This window comes from Scomber japonicus, unplaced genomic scaffold, assembly GCF_027409825.1.
Source record: "Scomber japonicus isolate fScoJap1 unplaced genomic scaffold, fScoJap1.pri scaffold_531, whole genome shotgun sequence".
NCBI lineage: Eukaryota > Metazoa > Chordata > Actinopteri > Scombriformes > Scombridae > Scomber > Scomber japonicus.
The window spans coordinates 4,021-28,694 of record NW_026518582.1 but is presented as its reverse complement, the minus strand read 5'-3'; the positions used below and the strand labels follow the sequence as shown (position 1 = coordinate 28,694).

Below are 24,674 nucleotides of genomic sequence, written 5' to 3'. Positions count from 1 at the left end.
GAATTGACCAATTTTATTTTGGTTTTATTTTGAAGGAACTGACTAGTTTTAGTTTGGTTTTATTTTGAAGGAATTGACCAGTTTTATTTCGGTTTTATTTTGAAGGAATTGACCAGTTTTATTTCGGTTTTATTTTGAAGGAATTGACCAGTTTTATTTTGGTTTTATTTTGAAGGAATTGACCAGTTTTAGTTTGGTTTTATTTTGAAAGAATTGACTAGTTTTATTTTGGTTTTATTTTGAAGGAATTGAGTAGTTTTATTTTGGTTTTATTTTGAAGGAATTGACCAGTTTTATTTCGGTTTTATATTGGAGGAATTGACCAGTTTTAGTTTGGTTTTATTTTGAAAGAATTGACCAGTTTTATTTTGGTTTTATTTTGAAGGACTTGACCAGTTTTAGTTTGGTTTTATTTTGAAGGAATTGACCAGTTTTAGTTTGGTTTTATTTTGAAGGAATTGAGTAGTTTTAGTTTAGTTTTATTTTGAAGGAATTGACCAGTTTTAGTTTGGTTTTATTTTGAAGGAATTGACCAGTTTTATTTCGGTTTTATTTTGGAGGAATTGACCAGTTTTAGTTTGGTTTTATTTTGAAGGAATTGACCAGTTTTAGTTTGGTTTTATTTTGAAAGAATTGACTAGTTTTATTTTGGTTTTATTTTGAAGGAATTTACCAGTTTTAGTTTGGTTTTATTTTGAAGGAATTGAGTAGTTTTCGTTTGGTTTTATTTTGAAGGAATTGACTAGTTTTATTTCGGTTTTATTTTGAAGGAATTGAGTAGTTTTCGTTTGGTTTTATTTTGAAGGAATTGACTAGTTTTATTTCGGTTTTATTTTGAAGGAATTGACCAGTTTTAGTTTGGCGGGGTGTTATGTTGTGGAAAATGAATAGAGGAAGAGAGAATAGAGAGCTCGGAGATGAAAGAATAGGAAGTGGATTTTCAATTTACCCTGTATAATGTTGTTTTAGGTTCTTCCTGTTGTATCCAAGGTTATTATTATAGTTTTGAAATGTTCTTTAGTTTTTCTTTTTCTTTAGTTTTTCAGTTTGCTTTTTTTATTTCAGTTTAGTTTTAGTTAGTTCAACAAGTGATTTAGTAGTTTCAGTCTAGTTTTTATTTTGAAGGAATTGACTAGTTTTATTTCGGTTTTATTTTGAAGGAAGCAATTTGGCATAAATGTCAATGAGCAACATGAGCATTCATAGACAGGCAGAGAGCAGTTTAGTGTGTTTTGGCTCCCAAGAGGGCACCTTAGCACGCGTTCTGGCACCCAAGAGGGCACCTTAGCACACGTTCTGGCTCCCAAGAGGGCACCTTAGCACGCCTTCTGGCTCCCAAGAGGGCACCTTAGCACACGTTCTGGCTCCCAAGAGGGCACCTTAGTACACGTTCTGGCTCCCAAGAGGGCACCTTAGCACGCGTTCTGGCTCCCAAGAGGGCACCTTAGCACGCGTTTTGACACCCAAGAGGGCACCTTAGCACGCGTTTTGGCACCCAAGAGGGCACCTTAGCACGCGTTCTGGCTCCCAAGAGGGCACCTTAGCACGCGTTTTGGCACCCAAGAGGGCACCTTAGCACGCGTTTTGGCACCCAAGAGGGCACCTTAGCACGCGTTCTGGCTCCCAAGAGGGCACCTTAGCACACGTTCTGGCTCCCAAGAGGGCACCTTAGTACACGTTCTGGCTCCCAAGAGGGCACCTTAGCACGCGTTCTGGCTCCCAAGAGGGCACCTTAGCACGCCTTCTGGCTCCCAAGAGGGCACCTTAGCACGCCTTCTGGCTCTCAAGAGGGCACCTTAGCACGCCTTCTGGCTCCCAAGAGGGCACCTTAGCACATGTTCTGGCTCCCAAGAGGGCACCTTAGCACACGTTCTGGCACCCAAGAGGGCACCTTAGCACGCGTTCTGGCTACCAAGAGGGCACCTTAGCACACGTTCTGGCTACCAAGAGGGCACCTTAGCACACGTTCTGGCTCCCAAGAGGGCACCTTAGCACGCGTTTTGGCTCCCAAGAGGGCACCTTAGCACGCGTTTTGGCTCCCAAGAGGGCACCTTAGCATGCGTTCTGGCTACCAAGAGGGCACCTTAGCACATGTTCTGGCTCCCAAGAGGGCACCTTAGCACACGTTTTGGCACCCAAGAGGGCACCTTAGCACACATTTTGGCTCCCAAGAGGGCACCTTAGCACACGTTCTGGCACCCAAGAGGGCACCTTAGCACACGTTCTGGCTCCCAAGAGGGCACCTTAGCACATGTTCTGGCTCCCAAGAGGGCACCTTAGCACACGTTTTGGCACCCAAGAGGGCACCTTAGCATGCGTTTTGGCTCCCAAGAGGGCACCTTAGCACGCGTTCTGGCACCCAAGAGGGCACCTTAGCACGCGTTCTGGCTTCCAAGAGGGAACACGTTTTTCAACAATTGGACCATGAGGGGGGGGCGACCCCTGCCCGCCCCTTGTGCACACCACTGCCTTGTACAGATTTAAGCATTTTAGGTTCATAAAATCAGTATGTCACAATTCATATAATTTTGCAAAAAGGAAGCGGTCATCAGCCCAGAAGTATTATTATAAGTATAAGTAGTATTATTTTATGAAATTGAATCTATTTTGTGCATTACTTTGTAGTATTTCTGTGGTTTTTCAGGATTATACCCTTAGATGTCCATAAGGAAAGGTAGGGTTTTCGGCCAAAATACATCTGTATTTGACCTACAATTATTAGCACTAAATCCAAAGGAAAAAAAATGGAGACACATTTATTTGTCTTGCTAGGAACCCCAAGAATCAACATATAACAATCTCCAAAAATTAACAAGAAAAAATGACGGCTATTGGTACTGGCTACATTGCCCCCCCCCCCCCCCCCCATTATATCTAAAATGGTAAAACTTCCCAGAGAACAGCAATTGACTTGAAATATGAAGATTTAGAGCAGGGGTGTCAAACATGCGGCCCGTGGGCCAGAACCGTCCTACCGAGGGGTCCACCGCAGCCCACTTCCTGTCTTCTTTTCCTTCCTTCTTTTCATTGTTTGTTACTTAATTCCTTCCTTCCATCTTTCCTTCCTCATTTTCTTTTTTCCTTCCTTCCTTCCTTCCTTCCTTACTTACTTACTTCCTGTCTTCTTTCTTTCCTTCCTTACTTCCTGTCTTCTTTCTTTCCTTCCTTCCTTCCTTTCTCCTTTTCTTTCTTTCTTCCTTCCTTCCTTCTTTCCTTCCTGTCTTCTCTTCCTTCTCCTCCTTTTTTCCTTCCTTCCATTTGTCCTTCCTTCCTTCCTTCCTTCCTTCCTTTCTTTCTTTCTTTCTTTCCTTCCGTCCTTTCTTCCTTCCATCTTTCCTTCCTGTCTTCTCTTCCTTCTCCTCCTTTTTCCCTTCCTTCCATTTGTCCTTCCTTTCTTCCTTCCTTCCTGTCTTCCTTCTTTCCTTCCTTTCTTCCTTCCTCCTTTTCTTCCTTCCTTCCTTCCTTCCTTCCTTCCTTCCTCCTTTTCTTCCTTCCTTCCTTCCTTCCTTCTCCTCCTTTTTTCCTTCCTTCCATTTGTCCTTCCTTCCTTCTTCTTTCCTTCCTTCCTTCCTTCCTTCCTTCCTTCCTTCTTTCCTCCCTCCCTTCTACCTTCCTTCCTCCCTCCTTTCCTTCCTTCCTTCCTTCCTTCCTCAATCCTTTCCTTCCTTTCTTCCTTTCTCCCTCCTTTCCCGCCTTCTTTCCTCCCCTGCCTTCTTTCCTTCCTTCCTTACTTCCTTTCTCCTTTTCTTTCTTTCTTCCTTCCTTCCTTCCTTCCTTCCTTCCTTCCATCTTTCCTTCCTGTCTTCTCTTCCTTCTCCTCCTTTTTTCCTTCCTTCCATTTGTCCTTCCTTCCTTCCTTCTTTCCTTCCTGTCTTCTCTTCCTTCTCCTCCTTTTTTCCTTCCTTCCATTTGTCCTTCCTTCCTTTTTTCCTTTTTTCCTTCCTTTCTTTCTTTCTTTCCTTCCTTTCTTCCTTTTTTCCTTCCTTTCTTTCTTTCTTTCCTTCCTTTCTTCCTTCCTTCCATCTTTCCTTCCTGTCTTCTCTTCCTTCTCCTCCTTTTTCCCTTCCTTCCATTTGTCCTTCCTTTCTTCCTTCCTTCCTGTCTTCCTTCTTTCCTTCCTTTCTTCCTTCCTCCTTTTCTTCCTTCCTTCCTTCCTTCCTTCCTTCCTTCCTTCCTCCTTTTCTTCCTTCCTTCCTTCCTTCCTTCTCCTCCTTTTTTCCTTCCTTCCATTTGTCCTTCCTTCCTTCTTCTTTCCTTCCTTCCTTCCTTCTTTCCTCCCTCCCTTCTACCTTCCTTCCTCCCTCCTTTCCTTCCTTCCTTCCTTCCTTCCTCAATCCTTTCCTTCCTTTCTTCCTTCCTTCCTCCCTCCTTTCCCTCCTTCTTTCCTCCCCTGCCTTCCTCCTTCCTTCCCTCTTCCTCCCTTCCTCCCTTCCTCCTTTCTCCTTTTCTTTCTTTCTTCCTTCCTTCCTTCCTTCCTTCCATCTTTCCTTCCTGTCTTCTCTTCCTTCTCCTCCATTTTTCCTTCCATTTGTCCTTCCTTCCTTTTCTTCCTTCCTTCCTTCCTTCCTTCCTTACTCCTTGATCCGGCCCACATGAGATCAGATTTGTCTTTATGTGGCCCTTGAATGAAAATGAAAAGAGAGAATAACAGTAAGAAAGAAAATGACATCCTCGCCTCCTTCACTATTATATTATGTTCTCTCAACTTTTGCCACTGAAGCGACTGTTTATGAATCGAGTTGAAAAGAGAATAATTATCCTGAAGGAGAGATGAGCAACAAGGGGCAGAAACACAACTGTACAAATAATGGAAAACAGGAGGAGGAGGACGAGTGGAAGAATGTGTGAGTTAATAACAGAGATATAAAAGAGAGAGATGGGAGAGAGAAAGAAAGACACACTGAGACAGATAACGACATAAATGGTCGACCTCGTCAGAAAAGCTTTTTGCTACAGTAAACATCCCCAAAATTAACCTTTGACCCCGTCTGTTTTGACTGTTCCTTCTTTCCTTCCTCCTTTCCTTCCTTCCTTCTTTCCTCCCTCCCTTCTACCTTCCTTCCTCCCTCCTTTCCTTCCTTCCTTCTTTCCTCCCTTCCTCCTTTCCTCCCTCCCTCCCTTCCTTCTTTCTTTCTTTCCTCCCTCCCTCCTACCTTCCTCCCTTCCTCCTTTCCTCCCTTCCTTCTTCCTCCCTCCTACCTTCCTTCTGCCCTCCTTCCCTTCCTTCTTTCTCCCTTCCTTCCTTCTTTCCTCCCTCCTTTCCTTCCTTCCTTCCTTCCTTCCCCTGCCTTCCCCTCCTTCCTTCCATCTTCCTCCCTCCTTCCTTCCTTCCTTCTTCCTCCCTTCCTTCTTTCCTCCCTCCTGTCTTTCCTCCCTCCCTCCTACCTTCCTCCCTCCTACCTTCTTCCCTCCCTTCCTTCTCCCTTCCATCCTCCTCCCTTCCTCCCTTGACTCGAGGACAACAGGAGGGTTAAAAGACCACATGGGTTGATTGTACCTGAACTCCAGATCGACCTATAGTGGAGTTCTTCCAGTGATGCAGAGCAGTATAATATGCTGCTTTACAAAATAGTGGAGTGTAATAATGTTAAGAACCATTACGAATCATTGTTTAAAATGTAATGTCACCATATTGGGTTGCAGGAGGTGAAATAAAAAATTAAATAAATTAACCATAGACTGTATAAAAGAAACAGACGTAACATCCGTGACGTCACCCATTGGTTTGTGGACTGCTGCTCAGAAGCCAATAGTTTCTATTCTGGGCAGCGCCATCTTGAACATTTCAGGTGCATGCTGGGAAAAATAAAAACACAGATTCTACTATATGGGCATGAGGCGGGGCCATGGGCAGAGCGGGGAGGTTGCTATGGTTACGAGGGCTGGATCTCGAGGACATTGGTCAATCAACCTGTCAATCAGGACGTAGCCACGCCCTAATGCATACCCTGCTTTATCGTCACATATAAAATCAGGGAGGCCAAAATGTCCCAAATGAACATCATACTGCATTGAAGAAGGCTTTAAACTAGCGATTGAGACCATAAACACATTTTGAAAACGTTTACTGAGGTTAGAAATCAAGTGAGAAGTTGGTGAATTCTCCATTGACTTGTATAGAGACGGTCGCCCCCTGGTGGCCTTTTGATAGAATGCAGCTCTCCTTCTCTCCTAAATTCCTTCCTCTTTTCATCTTTACTTCTTTCCTCCCTCCCTCCTTTCCTTCCTTCCTTGACTCGAGGACAACAGGAGGGTTTATATTATGTCTGATTAGTGATTAGTGTAGTTTAACACTGTACACTTTGAGTTAATGTAAGTGTTTGACATCACAATCTCACATTAAAGGGGATATGAAGCAGTCAATCAAGTCAACATTATTTACTAAATGGGTTTCCAGTGTTATCAAAAATCATATAAAATACATACCAAATGTAAACATATAAAAGAAAAAAGACGCCCCGTTGTGTCTTTCTTGACAAGGGCGCCGCCATGCTACGGTGGGAAAACCTGTGACGTCACGGGGTTGGTTGCGTTCACCAGGTGTAACGGTTGAGACAGTGACAGTTAGTGAAGGATGGAGATAGTGACAGATAGAGATAGTGAAAGACAGATAGATAGACAGTGACAGATAGAGATAGTGAAAGACAGATAGATAGACAGTGACAGATAGAGATAGTGAAAGACAGATAGATAGACAGTGACAGATAGAGATAGTGAGAGATAGAGACAGTGAAAGAGAGCTAGATAGTTTCAGTTAGTAATAGTGAGACGGTGAGATAGGCTATAATAATAGACAGATCGAGTCGGTTAAAGACGATGGAGATCCAAGAACCACAGGACAGAAGAAGAAAAAAGGGAGGCCATTATTGCATTGCTCCTGGGTGTAATAATGACTTTTACCGTGTGAAAGCCAAGGAAAAAACAGTCCACTTCCACAAACTACCCCTCAAACGGAAGACAGTTTTGCGGCGCTGGCTAGCGGCACTCAAGAGAGTGAACCCTCCGACGGGCGCTGACTCCAGGGTGTGCTCTCAACATTTTATAGAAGACGACTACTTAGAAGAAAAGACCTTCGAGTCAGACAGGCTAGTTGTTCGTCGGACAAACAGACTAAAGCCAGAAGCTTCTCCGTCTGTCTTTAATTTCAAAGCCTACAACATCAGCTCTACTGATTGCCCAACATACTCTACCAACAGCTGTACAGGTGCATCAGTCCGCCGTAGGGAAAGGGCACTAAAACGTGCCAGCCAGGCAGGGCAGAGACAGGTACGTTAGGGCATTCAGCAACCCACAAAAGTAAGCTATTAAGACAAACTATACCGATAACAAGAAAAACAATATACTCGCAAACATCTGTCACAGAAACGCAGCTGATTGATATGAACAAACATTGAAAGTTAATAAAGCTTAGCTCCACATAAATGTGTCATTGAACACATATTTCAGTACAAACAGCTGCACCCCTCCCACGGAGGCACACAGTTCAACAGATTTATCAGATGGGAGCTTGGCTACACCATATAGCAGCCAAAACGATTCACAGCCTGTATAAAAGTAGGCTACAGAGCTGAAAGTATTCACCTACAAGTCATGTTATTACACACAGCTCATTTGACTCGAGTGCATCACAGCTGATGCACACCTCCAAAAATATTTCTTACCGTAACTCCACGTTTTCCAAGTCAGTCAGTAGCTACTCCAAAGAAAAGCTAATCCACAGACGTTATCTCCAATTCCGTTATCTTTCTCATCATCACCTTATTTCTTCATTTTGCAATGTGTGTGTGGTAGTTAAGAATTTAAAAATAATTTGATTTCCTTTTCAGCGTTATGCCTAGTGTTCCACTTTCTTCACATATAATTTCATTGGTTGTTTCAACTAAATTGCTAAGGTTCTTGGAGAAAATGCAGCCAGAGTGTAAATAATAGATAGGTAATGTATGTTCTTTGTCTGGGTTGATTATGCGTCAATCTACTAGTAATGCCTCAGGGCTTCAGTAGGGGGATTCGCGCTACTTCCTCACTCAATACAAACGAGTGAAGGCAAGAGCAGAGTGTGTTCATTCATCCCTCTTCCCTCACTATTTTCCCTGTTTAAGGTAATTACCTACACAAAGCACCGTAAATGTAGTGACACACGTTGTTAATAATTGTTATGTTGTCATGGTTGCTAATTGTGAAAGGAAGAGGTGAATTTTATACTTTTATGTTTTTAAAGAGTTTCTGGCTAACTCCGTCACTGTGTATGCTAGCTACTGTCATTGTCCCGCTTTCGCGCCTGACTGTTCCGTCATCTTCTATATTTGAGCTTGTTACTGTGGTATTTGCTGTAAGATGCTATTGTTGTTTTATTACTGTAACAAGTTCTGTATATAATTGAAACTCAATACAAACGAGTGAAGGCAAGAGCAGAGTGTGTTCATTCATCCCTCTTCCCTCACTATTTTCCCTGTTTAAGGGCACAACATTTGGAGGCACCGCTGGGATGTTCGGCTTTAGGACCATCCCTAACCTGTAAGAGAAATCCTCTCGTCGATCATCCCCCCAAACTACCCAGGCATCAGAAAGGAGCTCAGCAAAGCAGTGGAGGTGGTTTTTCAGACAAAAATTGGTGGTTTGTATCCTGAAGTGAGCAACGTGACCACTAGGGAGCAGCGAAAAACCAATTGAACCAGATAAACCCTCATTTGACTGCCTATGCCAACTCCCCTGATACAATGGAATCTGAATTAGAGAAGCTGCAGCTGGAGATTAAAGGAACACTGTATAAACTGTCTGTAGAGCAGCTGATTAAAGTATGTGATGCACTTCAAATCTCAGGACCAGGAAAAGAGCATGTGACTGGTAAGACACGCAGTCAGTTAATTGCACATGTCATAAGGTACCTCGAACGGGAAGAATCGGCCAGCCTAGAGGATGAAGGTATGTCCGACCTCCTTAATGCTCAGGATGTCATAGACAAAATACAAATGGACAAAGTACAGAGTACAAGTGAACTTCAAAATCAAATCGAGGAACAGGAAAGCCTCAGGAAGGAGGTAGAGGCATTAAGGCTGTCATTAAGTGAAAAAGAGAGTGCAATGCATGATCTGATGAAAAATAGCATGAAACTCCCTCTAAGTGCCAGCACCCCAATAAAAAACATGGCTCCAGCACTGCCAAATGGCTCTATGTGGCACAAAGATTTTAAGATATCAGGCCAAATAGGGGAGCCCGGACAAAAAGATAGACTCACCTTTTCTAGTCTGGCTAGGCAAATTGAAAGTGGGCTCAGCAAGGGCTACCCAGAGTCAGAGGTCACTGATGCTGTAATCCGTGCCATCACACCAGGCCTGCAGTTGAGGAGTTACCTTGAAGGAAAAGAAAACCTCACGTTGCCTGCCCTGAGGAGAATCCTCAGGTCCCATTATCAGGAAAGAAGTGCCACAGAGCTATATAAACAACTCACCTCTGAGGTCCAGAGTAGTAAGGAGACACCCCAAAATTTCCTGATAAGGGCAATGGATCTGAGACAGAAAATTCTGTTCGCTTCTCAGGAAGTTGAATCAAGTCTCAAATACGACCCAGCGCTAGTCCAAAGTCTCTTCATGCACACTGTCCTGACTGGTCTGCAGAATGACAATATTAAAAGTGACCTGCAGCCTTACCTCCTGCAAACAAGTACATCAGATGAGCTGCTGCTGGAGAAAGTGAACGTTGCATGTGCATATGAAAAGGAGAGACAGGACAAAAAGAAACATTCAGCTCCATCACGAGTAACTCATGTAAACACTGTCCAGTCCAGTGAATCCCCAGTGGAAAAGAAGAACAACACCCAACAAAATACAGCCATTCTACCCCCCGACCTCCTCTCAGAAATTAAAGAAATACGGTCTGACATGGTGCTACTGAAAGGCCTGAGAGCTGAGGTCTCCCAAATTATAGAAACCATTCAAAAGTCAGCACCTGCAACCCCACAACCCTCTTCCTTTCAGGCTGAACACAAGGGTATGCAGTTTTACCACCAGCAGCCACCAGCAACGGTACAGGAGTACCAACCAGCACTTGGACCTGGACATGTGAGGGAAACAGCACAGTTCCAACAAAGATTTGCACCACAACGATATTACTCAGCACCACGCCCCCGCCCTAGGTGTTTTGCTTGTATCCAGTCAGGTGAGGAATACTGTCAGCACTGCTTTAGGTGCGGAAGTAGTGAGCATTTTCGTGCAGGATGTAAGGCACAGAGACTGATAAAACCAGCTAGAGAGAGCCCTTTAAACTAAGAGGGGTTGCTCCTACGGGACATGGGGCAACCTGCAATACAGATAAGTCCCACGGTTGTGCTAGCTGTGGAAAAGAGAAAGAAAATGGGGAACTAAATCGTTGTTCTGTTTGTAAAACAACACTGTACTGTTCAAAAGAATGCCAAGAGACCCACTGGCAGGCTCACAAAAGACACTGTAAGCCGTACACATGTTCAGGCATTAAGAAACAAGAAACACAGGCATATGAGAAGTCCAATTGTAGGAAAATTAGCGACCCAGCTAAAACACCTACCGTAAGGGAGTTGGTAGGAAAGAAATGTGTTATCAGGTGTTTTCTGCACAAAGAGAGAATCCAGGCACTGTGGGACACAGGCTCGCAAATTTGTGCTATAGATGAGGTCTGGAAAGAGACTCACTTACCTGATGTAAAATTAAGAGATGTAGCAGAGTTAGTTGACCCACTTGACCCGTTGCACATTGAAGCAGCCAATGGAACGGAAATGCCATACATTGGTTGGCTTGAGGTGAGCTTTAAACTTACTGCTAATGATGAAGAGTTACTGATACCCATGTTAGTGCTAAAAGGTAATCAACAACCTTGTCCCATCATTGGCTTTAACGTTATTGAGTACCTAGTGGTGAACAGTGTGCTGGATCAGACAAAGCACAGGGACAAAGAAAAGCTCTTGAAAACAGTAAAGATAGCTTTCCCTCACCTCAGGAAGAATAGAGCCAAAGCTTTTATTAAGGCAGTGAGCGTAGGGCAGCCATGTGAGCACAATGTGAGAACAGCAAATGAGAGAGTCAGTGTGCCTAAACGCAGCGCCCTCCAGATTGAATGTCGGGTGCAGGCTCCCCCCTTCAAGGAGGATAAGACTCTTATTTTTGAGCCTCATGAGAACCCACAGTGGCCTGAAGGACTTGAGTGTTGCGACACTCTTGTATCAGTGAAGGCAGGCATGACCCCAAAAATCATTGTCAGTGTACAAAATCCTACCGGCCATGACATCACATTGTCAGGAAGGACTGTTATTGGAACAGTGCAGTCTGTTAGATCAGTTTATCCTGCCAACATATTCAAGTCAGACCGCCTACCTACTGCCTCAGTCCACAAAGTCCAGGCTAAGAGTTCCAGCCAGGACACACCCACCGATGAGCAATGGGATCCTCCTGTTGACCTGACACACCTGACTGAACACCAAAGACAAGTTGTAAGGCAGATGTTAAGAGAAGAATCACAGTCATTCTCTAGGTCTGATGATGACATAGGCTGTGTGGAAAATCTGCAGATGAACATTTCACTAAAAGATAATGAACCAGTGTCGCGGACATATCTGTCTGTCCCAAAGCCCTTGTACCAGGAGATGAAAGACTACTTACAGGATCTGATAGCACAGGGGTGGGTGGAAAAATCCACTTCGTCCTACTCCTCCCCAGTAGTCTGTGTGAGAAAAAAAGATGGTACTCTGCGCTTATGTATCGACTACAGGGAGCTCAACAAGAAAACTCACCCAGATCGCCACCCCATCCCCAGAGTACAGGACATCATGGACAATCTTGGTGGAAACACCCTGTTTTCATTGCTGGACCAGGGTAAGGCATATCACCAGGGGTTCATGGGCAAGGACAGTAAACATCTAACAGCCTTCGTGACCCCCGGGGGCCTATATGAATGGGTCCGAATCCCATTTGGACTCATGAACGCGCCTGCAGCATTCCAGCGCTGCATGGAAGAGTGCTTAGAGGGATTAAGGGATAAAGTATGTGTGCCTTATCTGGACGATGTCCTAGTGTTTAGCAGGACATTTGAGGATCATGTTAATGATGTCAAGATGGTCCTGCGACGGCTGAGGGAGCATGGAATAAAACTAAAACCCAGGAAGTGTGACCTCTTTAAAGCTGAAGTACGGTACCTTGGCAGGATTGTGTCTGCAGAGGGAAACAGGATAGACCCCGCCGACACTGCTGCAGTAATAGCTCTGAAAAACAAACAGCCAGGTACTGTTGGTGAGTTAAGAGCAGTGTTGGGACTGTTGAGTTATTACAGACAGTATATTAAGGATTTCTCACGGATTGCCAGCCCTCTGTATGACCTGCTTAAAGGACCTGTGGAAACTGAAACCCTGCAAAACAAAAGGAGAAAATGGCAAACAAGACAAAACAGTAGGGTTCCATCGAGTACACCTATTCAATGGACCGACATGCATCAGTCAGTATTAGAGCAATTGATCGACTGTCTAGCTCAGCCTCCTGTTCTAGGCTTCCCAGAATTCTCACAGCCATTTATTCTCCATACTGATGCATCAAATCAGGGACTAGGTGCAGTATTGTACCAAAAGCAGGATGGAAAACTGCGTGTGATCGCTTATGGCTCTCGTACTTTGACTGCAGCTGAGAAGAATTATCATTTGCATTCAGGCAAGTTAGAGTTTCTAGCCCTCAAGTGGGCGATCACAGAAAAGTTTCGTGATTACCTCTACTATGCGCCTTTCTTCACAGTCTATAGTGACAATAATCCACTTACCTATGTACTGTCTACTGCCAAATTGAATGCAACAGGGTGCCGATGGGTAGCGGAATTGGCAGATTTCCATTTCACGATCAAGTATCGCCCTGGTAAGGATAATATTGACGCAGATAGTCTGTCTAGGATGCCTATAGATATGGAGATGTTCATGAAAGGGTGCTCAGAGGAAATGTCATATGATGTGATTGGAGCAACTTCACAGGCAGTGGAAAATCAGGATGAATCCAGTGTGTCTTGGTCCATGGGTATCTCAGCCAAGTGTGCAACCATAACTACAGACACACCCATCATTCCCCTGACAACAGAACAGATCAAACAGGATCAGAGGAGTGATCCGACTACTGGACCTATGATTCAGTATAAACTATCAGAGCAAAAGCCATCAGGTCCACAACTGAAACAACTTAGCTCACAGATCATTTGTCTTCTGAGAGAATGGGACAAATTAGAGATTAGTGAGACTGGAGTATTGTACAGGAAAACAGCTAGCAGAAAACAGCTGGTCCTACCAGAAAAACACAAAAGTACAGTGTTGAGGGAACTCCACGATAAAATGGGCCATCAAGGTGTGGATAGGACGACGTCACTGATACGGGACCGGTTTTACTGGCCCTATATGCAACGGGAGATAGAGGATTACGTCATGAGGAGATGTGTGTGTCTTAAACACAAGAAGCCGAGCCGTGAGACAAGAGCACCACTGACTAACATTGTCACGACTCACCCGTTTGAGCTTGTTGCTGTTGATTTTCTCCACCTTGATAGGTGCAAGGGTGGTTATGAATATATTCTTGTCATCATTGACCATTTTACACGCTTCGCCCAGGCGTACGCCACGACTTCCAAATCAGGCAAAACAGCTGCAGAGAAAATCTTTAATGACTATGCTCTACGATTTGGCTTCCCAAGCAGAATACACCATGATCAGGGTGGTGAATTTGAAAATCAGCTGTTTGCGCAACTGAAAAACTACTGTGGAGTTGCTGGGTCGAGAACTACTCCCTACCACCCCCAAGGGAATGGACAGGTAGAGCGCTTTAATCGAACACTGCTCCAAATGTTAAAGACACTCACAGAAAGACAAAAGACCAACTGGAAAGACTCACTGAATAAACTGATCTATGCGTACAATTGTACTCGTAGCGAGGTGACTGGTTTCTCTCCCTTTTACTTGCTACATGGGCGCTCTCCACGCTTGCCAGTTGACATGCTGTTCAACTTGACCCCAGAACAAGGCGACAGTAATCATCATCACTACATGGAAAAGTGGAAACAGGGCATGGAAGAAGCATACCAGATCACAAGAGAGAATGCTCACAAAGCAGCCATGAGGAGCAAAAGGCATTATGACAGTAAGGTGAAAAGCTCAGTATTACAGCCCGGTGATCGTGTTTTAATCAGGAATATGACACCTCGTGGTGGTCCGGGCAAGCTGAGAAACCACTGGGAAGATGCGGTCCATACAGTTGTCCGTCAAGTCAGTGAAAACATCCCTGTCTACGAGCTCAGACCTGAGAAGGAAAAAGGGAGATCAAGGATATTACACCGCAATCTTCTCCTACCGTGTGACCATCTGCCACTCGAAACGCCTGTCCAGCCACGAGCAAAGAAAAGAACTGTAGAGACAACTGAGGGAGTGGAGCAGTCAGAGGAAGAAGAGGACGATGAATACTACCCAGTGCCATTTCAGCCATGTCGACCTCAGACATTGAATGCTGAGAGGACAGATAAACCTGCGGAACAAATACAGTTGGAGGAAAATGCGTCACCTGAGTCAGAGACAGAACATGGAGTGATAAACCAACCTGAGCACTTACCGGACCAAGAAGACAGTTATGTCGAACACCTACCTGTGGAAGAGGCTGTCCCTTCACCTGTCCCAAGCGAGCACAACAGGACCATTGAGCAGAGGTCTCAGCGGCCTAGACGACAGCACAGGCGACCTAAGGTTTTCACATATGATCAACTTGGCTCACCAGCTTGCTACAATCTGAGAGCACTACCACATCATACACACCTTAAGGTACCATGGACACACATTGTGCAGCCATACTACTACCAGCAACTCTATGGACATGGGCGGTAGAAACATTGTGATCACACACACCACAGATCACTGAACTGAGTAAATGCATAAACATTACACTCTAGACAAAACAAATGGACTGTTCAGCATAGAATTTTCATTAAAAGGGACTGTTGAACAATTGGTACACATATAAACTGTGATTACAGCTCACCACACACATCTCAAGTACATCACATGATTGCAGTCAATCATATCACTCTCATGGACCTTTATCAAAGGAGAGTGTAGTTGCTTTGGACATGCTGCAATAGCAGGACTCTGTTACAAGCCAGCAATGGACTATATTAGCTGTGTGTAAGTAAATGGACTCTCGGTGTTAACCCATATGGAAGAATGTATGAAAAGAGTTGCAGCCTGTAAAACGACATGTGTAGAGTATAAGACAAGTTGTAGCAACAGTAATAGTATGTAATGTTGTAGTGAATGTTTATAGATGATATGTAGTTTAACCCCTTATATGCACTAAAGGTCAAATGTCAGGATGTTGGGGACAACATCTATTTTGAGGGGGAGTATGTGGTAGTTAAGAATTTAAAAATAATTTGATTTCCTTTTCAGCGTTATGCCTAGTGTTCCACTTTCTTCACATATAATTTCATTGGTTGTTTCAACTAAATTGCTAAGGTTCTTGGAGAAAATGCAGCCAGAGTGTAAATAATAGATAGGTAATGTATGTTCTTTGTCTGGGTTGATTATGCGTCAATCTACTAGTAATGCCTCAGGGCTTCAGTAGGGGGATTCGCGCTACTTCCTCACTCAATACAAACGAGTGAAGGCAAGAGCAGAGTGTGTTCATTCATCCCTCTTCCCTCACTATTTTCCCTGTTTAAGGTAATTACCTACACAAAGCACCGTAAATGTAGTGACACACGTTGTTAATAATTGTTATGTTGTCATGGTTGCTAATTGTGAAAGGAAGAGGTGAATTTTATACTTTTATGTTTTTAAAGAGTTTCTGGCTAACTCCGTCACTGTGTATGCTAGCTACTGTCATTGTCCCGCTTTCGCGCCTGACTGTTCCGTCATCTTCTATATTTGAGCTTGTTACTGTGGTATTTGCTGTAAGATGCTATTGTTGTTTTATTACTGTAACAAGTTCTGTATATAATTGAAACTCAATACAAACGAGTGAAGGCAAGAGCAGAGTGTGTTCATTCATCCCTCTTCCCTCACTATTTTCCCTGTTTAAGGGCACAACATGTGCACTAACGTTGTTTTTAGCATTTACATTGCCCGACTGTAGGGAAGCCGCCCCACGTTTCGTGTCAAATTAAAAAAAAAAAAAAAAATCTAACTACCACGAAGCAATGTGAGGCACCACAACTTACTTTTGGATCAATATCCTACTTTATCAACTCCAGCAAGTGCTGATCGTATGTCCAGTCACCGGAAGTCCACCGTGTTATTGTTTTATTACCACACCGGAATTGGCTCGCAACAAACTAACGATTTTGATTGGCTTTTGTTTTATTATTCATAACATTATCATAACAATAATTAATTATTATAATTAGTGAGAAAAAAAATATATATCAGCGAGCAAAACTAAAACTAGTGACATGATGACAGATGATTCTGGCTGCTACATTTTGTGCCTTAGCTACAACAGGAAATGTCACAACATTATGTTAATTTTGTACAACATTCCCAGTGTAGTGTTACACATATTCATTTTGTGATAATAATAAATGTAACAAAAGTAAATGTAATTTTTGATGTAATCCGCACTACAGCCACAATTGATAACAACAAATTAAGGAAACATTCTATAAATTATTATTGTAAGAATAATCATACAACAAAAATATTTATGTATGATTCTTTATTATTCTTTAAATCAGTAGTCAGGGTGTAAGTACAAAGTATATCATGAAAAGGCTATCATCATTATTTGGGTACCTTAAAACAATACATTTGTGTTAACAGGTTAGGCAGACATGCATGCAACTGGTGGCCAGCAGCAAATGTCCAGAGGCTGACATCAGCCAGGATACAGAGCAGGAGACAGGCAGTGTCCATACCCCGACAGTCAGTGTCAGCACCAAGACAGTCAGTGTCAGCACCCAGACAGACGAATTCAAACAGAATGAGGAAAAGGGAGGAAATAAGCAGTATATTTGTACAGGAACTATGACCGATAACATACTTACCAACAAGGTTATTAGCAAAGACCACTCATACTGTACATCTGTTGAAGGCCTCTGCCAAGCTAGAGCACCATCATCACAGCAGGACCTAGATCTTAGCAGTGAGGGCTGTGAAGAGTCTGAAACAGAAAGCTTGATGGAAGACAGTCAAGATGATGAAAATGATGATGAATTTGAATTGAGCAGTGAGGGTGATGATGATCAAAGCATTACTGATGGTGAAGATGAGATAAATATCATCTCTAAAGAAAAAAAAAGTATTGTGTCAATATCAGAATTGCTGAAGCTCTTTCATGTGTGCCATTTGGAGGGTTGTGGCAAATGTTTGGTGAGGCCACCAACTGTCACCAAAAGAGGATTTGGGGTTCAGATCAAAACTGAGTGCATTGATGGGCATGATTATATGTGGCATTCTCAGCCCTTGGTTCGTGGAATAATGGAGTGTAATATATCTGTTCCTGCGGCTGTCTTTGTCACTGGTAATGAATGTGGTCCATTTATGGAGGTGTGCGACACAATTGGTCTAGAAACAATTTCTAAAAGGCAGTGGTTCAATGTCCAGAAGGCCTACGTCATCCCAGAGGTCAACCATACCTGGACTATACATAATGAGGCAGTAATCAGTTCCTTGATTGATGAGCCACTAATTGTGTCAGGAGACTGCAGGTACGACAGCCCAGGTCACAACGCGTCCTATGGAACATATTCCCTCCTGGACATAAACTCCAAGTTGGTGGTGGCGCAAGAAACCGTTAAGGTCACTGAGACAAAGAATAGCTATTGGCTTGAAGTGGATGGTCTAGAAAGGTGCATCTCTAAATTACAACAATATGATTTAAACATAGCTGTTTTGGCAACTGACTGTCACCCATCAGTGCAAAAAGTAATTCGCCAAGAACATCCATTGATAAAACATGAATATGACCTGTGGCACATCGTAAAGTCGGTAAAAAAACGACTGCTTCAGTGCCACAATGAGGAGTTGTCAGCATGGGTCAGAATGATCACCAACCACCTCTGGTATTGTGTCACCACATGTGACGGTAGTGTAACACACCTCAAGGAGAAGTGGTTATCAATTCTCCACCACATCACCAATGTGCACCATTGGATAACTGGTGAGACCATGGCAAGGTGTGAACACCCCACCTACACTGCTGAACAAGAAAGTCAGCGTCCATGGCTCCTCCCAACCTCCACTGCCTTTCAGCACCTGCAGAGGATTGTCCTGGACAAGTTACTTCTAAAAAAGTTAGAGAAAACCACACTGGGCATTCACACAGGGCAGCTAGAATGTCTTCACTCCCTCTACACAAAGTATGCCACCAAGAGGAAGAAATTTCTGAGGGAGAGTTTAGAGGCACGTCTCCGCATTGCTGCACTGGATCATAACAGCAACATTAATAGAGAGACAGCCAAGACCAAGGAAGGTGGTGAGCAGCATAAGCATCAATATTCAAAGTCTGCTCAACAATATGTTGTAACCCCACTGAAGGTCCAGAAGGATTATACATTCAGGAAGAACATTGTAGCAGGAGTGATGAACAGATGCAGGTCGACATCCATACGTGCAACATGTCAACGGCTGAAAACCGAGTGTCCTGTCACCCTGGCCCAGCACAAAGGTGTGGAAAAACCAGAAAAAGCTCTGTCCATTGCCAAACATCTGAGCAGGTTTAAATCCTCATAGCCCGGAAACACACCTCGCTGAGGAAGAGCAGAGAGACATCTTTCTTGAAAGCAGTATTGATGAGTTTGAATTTCCCACAATTATCATATTTGTAAATATTAATTATAGTAAGTTTGAGGCCAGTTCAGTGTCAAAGAAGTTATTGTCATTTAATCACTATAATAATAATAATAATAATAATAATAATAACAATAATAATAATAACACTATAATAATAATAATAACAACACTATAATAATAATAATAATAATACAATAACAATAATAACAACACTATAATAATAATAATAATAATAATAATAATAACAACACTAATAATAATAAAATAATAATAATAATAACAATAACAATAATAATAACACTATAATAATAATAATAATTTGATCAATGTAAACTTTCAAGTGTGTATTAGGGCAAGAAAACTATCAAACAGCATTTAAATGTACATTCAACCAGTTCATAAAATCTTAAAATAAATTGTATAATCACAAAAACAGCACACATTGCAAACAAAACTTAAAAATCATCATAGATGTCAGCATACTCAAAGCCATGATATTCTGGAGAGGGAAAAACAGTCCTGATGTAGCGGACAACACAGGCTGGAATCGGGATTCGGTTCCTCCTCCCCAAATGCCCTCTGGACCACAGGGTAAACTGCCTGTATGCAGTTAACCTAAAGAGGCTGATGGAAAAGAAATGTATTGGTTACAATTAGTATACAATATATTTTGAACATAGGTAATGTACATTCTGATATAAGGGATGATGAATCCATTGAAATTTTATATATATATACACATTTGATATTTTGAAGTGTGATTTTTGTATTACTCCTTTATTTATTTGATGTACTTTATTGAATTGTAATTTTTTTTGGATGTTCGCTATGATCAGTTTGGATGATTAACCACACTTGCCATCAAGATCTTGTCAACATTTTGGTGTGCAGGATTTATAAATATGTGTGCTTTTCCATTTTTTTTCACATGGCAAAAATATAGAAGATAGTATAATTGAAATTTGTAAATATTTAATTTTTGTGATTCGGTGTCTGTGTGCAGGTGTTATGTTTTTACAAAGATGTGTATAAGTATAACCACATATATATTTCCTCTACAGTACTGTTTGTAATTCACGCAGTTTCAATTGAAGTTCACTTGTAGTTTGCTGCCACAAACGATATAACAACGCTTATTTTTCTTACATATGCTTACATTTGTCATGTTTACTATATAATTGTTGATGAGAGTGGACATTTGGACATTCATGTTAACTTGATTGACTGCTTCCCATCTATTATAATACCCTTGTACCAAAGTACAAAATACTAGATCATATGCCTCTTATGTATGAATGATATCACTGAAACGTTACTGAGGATTAAACTGAATGTCTGAACATCAACCTGTCTACATCACAGCTGATTTGACCGCAATATCCGAAACATTGGTGTCATAACATGCTGTGCAACCTGATGTAAACAAGCTACACATAAAGTGTTCATGTGGCATCACATTGTAGTTTCAGACATGTTTTGTATCAAACTGGCTCGTTCACCAGTAGCTATATGCAACACGGACTCGACTAACGCTAGGTACTGTAATTGTTAGCTAACAGCCGTTAGCTTCAACGAGCTAAGCTAAGGTTTAGCTAGTATTTAGTACCGGAGACGCGATTTAAACAAGACAACAGAACAAACTGCACTTGAAACAGTGTTCGCCTTATGTGTCATCAAATTCATGGCTCTGAAAAACTTCATGTAGCGTATTTTTATTTAGGGCGCACTGTTAATTAGCCAGTGGTTACAACTAAATTAGTTTGACTCACCTGCTGTTGACCGGACGCTCCAGTGTTTCAGCTCTGACGTCCTTTAGGGAAAGCATCGCCACCTCCAACACATCCACCTCCAGGCATAACATGCCAAATGACCGCACCATAGTGATGCAGGAATGGTCACGCAACATATGGTCCAGACCAGCCTCCTGACAGCAGACAGACTCTGTCACAGTGGGCATTGGTGTGCAGTGGCCACACTGACACCAGGTGATGTTGCCAAGCCGCTCTTGACCCACGACCACCGGGTCCAGGACTTCTTCCTCTCGTACCACCACCACTGCTCTATTTCCATGCCGTATAGGCTCAAATGCATATGCGATCGGATTGATAATGAACTCAGTTGGTCTTTCAAGTTCATCTTCCATTTTCCAAATTCACTTTCTTCACTGACCCACAGAACCAACCAACCCCGTGACGTAGACAGTGACGTCATTACAAAATGTCGGCTCCCTGGCTAGATAACCAGGTAGAAATTACGAAATAAATGTGTCGTATTTATGGCTTTAGCAACTTTTTTGATTCAGATTTTCGGCAGGGTGTTTTTTGTAATGTACTTTTTCACTACCAGTGTCAAAATATACCCGTTTCACTTCCACTTTAAAGCTGAATCTGAATTGTTCTCTAAGTCTACACACGTTGTTTTCAGTTTAACAAAGCAAAGACCGGGATGTTAATTAATTGTGTAAAACGCTCTCGTCTTTAATGCTCTCGCTCTCTATGCACTCTTAACACCTTCATGAATAGTCAACCACATAAACCGTCTCTGTGAAGTCTATTCTCTCGGAGGCCGTGAGGTTACTTGATTGCATTGTACTTTTAAATGTTGAGTGTTCCTTTGTCTGATTAGTGTTGTCTAAACGTGCTCTCGCTATCTGTGTGTGTACAGCAGGTCTCATTAGGATTCACTCTGGAGGTGACCGACCTCTCCGTGTGCTTTACACATCGAAGGCAGAGATAGAAACTCGACTCGCAGGGTTAGTTGATGAAACGTGGAGCACTTTGGCTCAATTATTTGGCATGAAAGTCTAAATTTATGGAGCTCAACATAGCCTATAAGAGTTTAAAACACTCTCTGTAGGCCAAGCACATACACATACATCAATATTGCTTCCTGTTCATAAAGCAGAGGCGTCTTCATCCGTCACGTAAAACATTTAAATTAGTGCTGGGCGGTATGACCAAAACTGTATATACAACGGTTTCACGGTGTATGACAGTATTTTATTCATGCATAATCAGCTGTTCACAACATCTCCTACTAGTTGAGAGAGGAACTACTACTCTACTGCAGTGTGTTTATGGTCTCAATCGCTAGTTTAAAGCCTTCTTCAATGCAGTATGATGTTCATTTGGGACATTTTGGCCTCCCTGATTTTATATGTGACGATAAAGCAGGGTATGCATTAGGGCGTGGCTACGTCCTGATTGACAGGTTGATTGACCAATGTCCTCGAGATCCAGCCCTCGTAACCATAGCAACCTCCCCCGCTCTGCCCATGGCTCCGCCTCATGCCCATATAAGTAGAATCCGTGTTTTTATTTTTCCCAGCATGCACCTGAAATTTTCAAGATGGCGCTGCCTAGATTAGAAACTATTGGCTTCCGAGCAGCAGTCCACAAACCAATGGGTGACGATACGGATGTTACGTCCATTTCTTTAATGAGTCAATATTGTAGAATTACACACTAGTAGTAATATCAGAGCTGCCAACATTCCTGCGGCCTACCCGTTTTGTCTTTTCTCCCGGGAGTCTCCCGTAATTTACAGCCCCAACTTTGTTGATGATAATAAGAAGAGCACAATAACAAAGGTTTTATTTTGAAAGTCCTCCTTTCCTTCCTTCCTTCCATCCTTCCTTCTTTCCTTCCTCCAATCTATCCCTCCTTCTTCCCTCCCTCCCATCCTTCTTTCCTTGACTCGATGACAACAGGAGGGTTAAACACTACCAAATACACAATATTTAGAAAGTTCAAGATACATTACTGATTATACTACTTTATCCCACCAATGCTTTATTGAGGCTGGCAGTAGGAAGTAGTTGGTGGGGAAATAGGGCAGATATTCAGCTGAGATTTGACCCACTGTCAGGAAGGGCACATTTGGGCCCAGTGGGTGTTGAGGGGGCTATACTTCATTAATTGAATAACCCATTATAGTCTTCCAGTAAGCTGCTGTGAGTGCTGGAACCTGCCTTTGACAAATATTACAATAATCCCACTAGCACACCCATGTGACTTCATTCTCCTCTCTCTCTCTCTCTCTCTCTCTCTCTCTCTCTCTCTCTCTCTTCTTCTTGTTCTTCTATTAGATTCTTCTTTCATTTGAAATACTGTGCTTCCTACCTTCCGTGCTTCCTTCCTTTCTTGTCTTCTTTTCCTTTCTTCCTTCCTTTCCTTCCTAATCCCTTTTCCTTCCTTCCTTCCTTCTTTGCTTCCTTCCTAATCCCTTTTCCTTCCTTCCTTCCTCCCTCCCTCCTTTCCTTCCATGCTTTCGTCCTTCCTTCCTTGTCTTCTTTCTTTCCCTCCATCCTTTTTACTCAAGTAGTGAAGTTTTGTACTCTGTCCTCCTCTGGTAGTCACTGGAGACAAATAACTGAGAACTTATGACTTAAGTGGAAGTAGAAGTAGAAGAAACTTTTAAGAATTGGAAGTGAAATGAATCTAAAGACAGGAAGGACAGAGCAGGTGAAGTAGACATTAGAAAGAGAAGCTTTGCTGCTGATGCTGTAATTACCCGTCTCAGTAATTACTCATGTGTTGCTCCCTCAAGCTTTCTAATGAACTGAACTTGGGCTCGGACTTGTTCTTGTTCCCTAGAGACCTGGTGGAGAGATCTCTGCTGGAGCAATGTGAGCAAAGTGAAGCCTGTTGACTAACTTTAGAAAGTGAGACAAACAATAAAGAAGTTCCTTACTCTCAAATTTGATCTCATGTGGGCCGGATCATTAAAAAGATGGAGGAAGGGAGGAAGGAAACAAGGATGGAAAGAAGGGAAAAGTGAGTGGAAGGAAAGAAGGATGGGATGGGAGGGAGGGAGGGAGGAAGGGAGGAAAAGGGATTAGGAAGGAAAGGAAGAAAGGAAAAGAAGACAAGAAAGGAAGGAAGCACGGAAGGAAGAAAGGAAAAGAAGATGGAAGGAAAGATGGAAGGAAGGAAGGAAGGATGGAGGGAAGGAAAGAAGATAAGACAAGGAAGGACGGAAGCATGGAAGGAAAGGAGGGAAGGAGGGAGGGAGGGAGGAAGGGAGGAAGGAAGGAAGGAAGGAAAGGAAGAAAGGAAAATAAGACAAGAAAGGAAGGAAGCACGGAAGGAAGGAAGGAAGAAAGGAAAAGAAGATGAAGGAAAGATGGAAGGAAGGAAGGATGGAGGGAAGGAAAGAAGACAAGGAAGGAAGGACGGAAGCATGGAAGGAAAGGAGGGAGGGAGGGAGGGAGGGACGGACGGACGGACGAAGGAAGGAAGGAAGGAAGGAAGGAAAAGGGATTAGGAAGGAAAGGAAGAAAGGAAAAGAAGATGGAAGGAAAGATGGAAGGAAGAAAGGAAAAGAAGATGGAAGGAAAGATGGAAGGAAGGAAGGAAGGATGGAGGGAAGGAAAGAAGACAAGGAAGGAAGGACGGAAGCATGGAAGGAAAGGAGGGAGGGAGGGAGGGAGGGAGGGAGGGAGGGAGGGAGGAAGGAAGGAAGGGAGGAAGGAAGGAAGGAAGGAAAGGAAGAAAGGAAAGTAAAACAAGAAAGGAAGGAAGGAAGGAAGAAAGGAAAAGAAGATGGAAGGAAAGATGGAAGGAAGGAAGGAAGGATGGAGGGAAGGAAAGAAGACAAGGAAGGAAGGACGGAAGCATGGAAGGAAAGGAGGGAGGGAGGGAGGGAAGGAGGAAGGAAGGAAGGAAGGAAGGAAGGAAGGAAAAGAAAATTAAGGAAAGATGGAAGGAAGGAAGGAAGGAAGGATGGAGGGAAGGAAACCAAGAAGGAAGGAAGTGAGAAAGGGAGGAAGGAAAGTAGGACAGATGACAGGAGATCTCTGCTGGAGCAAAATGTTGACTAACTTTAGAAAGTGAGACAAACAATAAAGTCTCTAAAGCGGAGGTGTCAAACTCATGAAGGAAGGAAAGGAGGGAGGAAGGATGGAAGAAGGAAG

The 24,674-nt window shown here is 42.9% G+C and overlaps 1 protein-coding gene across 1 annotated transcript; it reads right to left on the bottom strand.

Annotated features, from left to right (window-relative positions):
* Positions 1-19,117: 19,117 nt before the first annotated feature.
* zgc:195170 (uncharacterized protein LOC100170800 homolog) lies at positions 19,118-20,702 on the bottom strand. Its single transcript, XM_053314921.1, has 2 exons — positions 20,530-20,702; positions 19,118-19,384 (listed from the first exon to the last, which is right to left on the bottom strand). Exons 1-2 carry the CDS (start codon positions 20,664-20,666, stop codon positions 19,216-19,218), a joined length of 306 nt encoding a protein of 101 aa, XP_053170896.1. The 5' UTR covers positions 20,667-20,702; the 3' UTR covers positions 19,118-19,215.
* Between the last annotated feature and the right edge of the window lie 3,972 nt (positions 20,703-24,674).

What these genes read in the sequence shown, in the direction of transcription:
- zgc:195170 (XM_053314921.1), bottom strand. Translation starts at nt 20,666, where the DNA reads ATGTTGCGTGACCATTCCTGCATCACTATGGTGCGGTCATTTGGCATG. An exon ending in GAGCGTCCGGTCAACAGCAG is followed by an intron (nt 19,385 to 20,529) that starts GTGAGTCAAACT and finishes CTTTTCCATCAG; the next exon opens with CCTCTTTAGGTTAACTGCAT.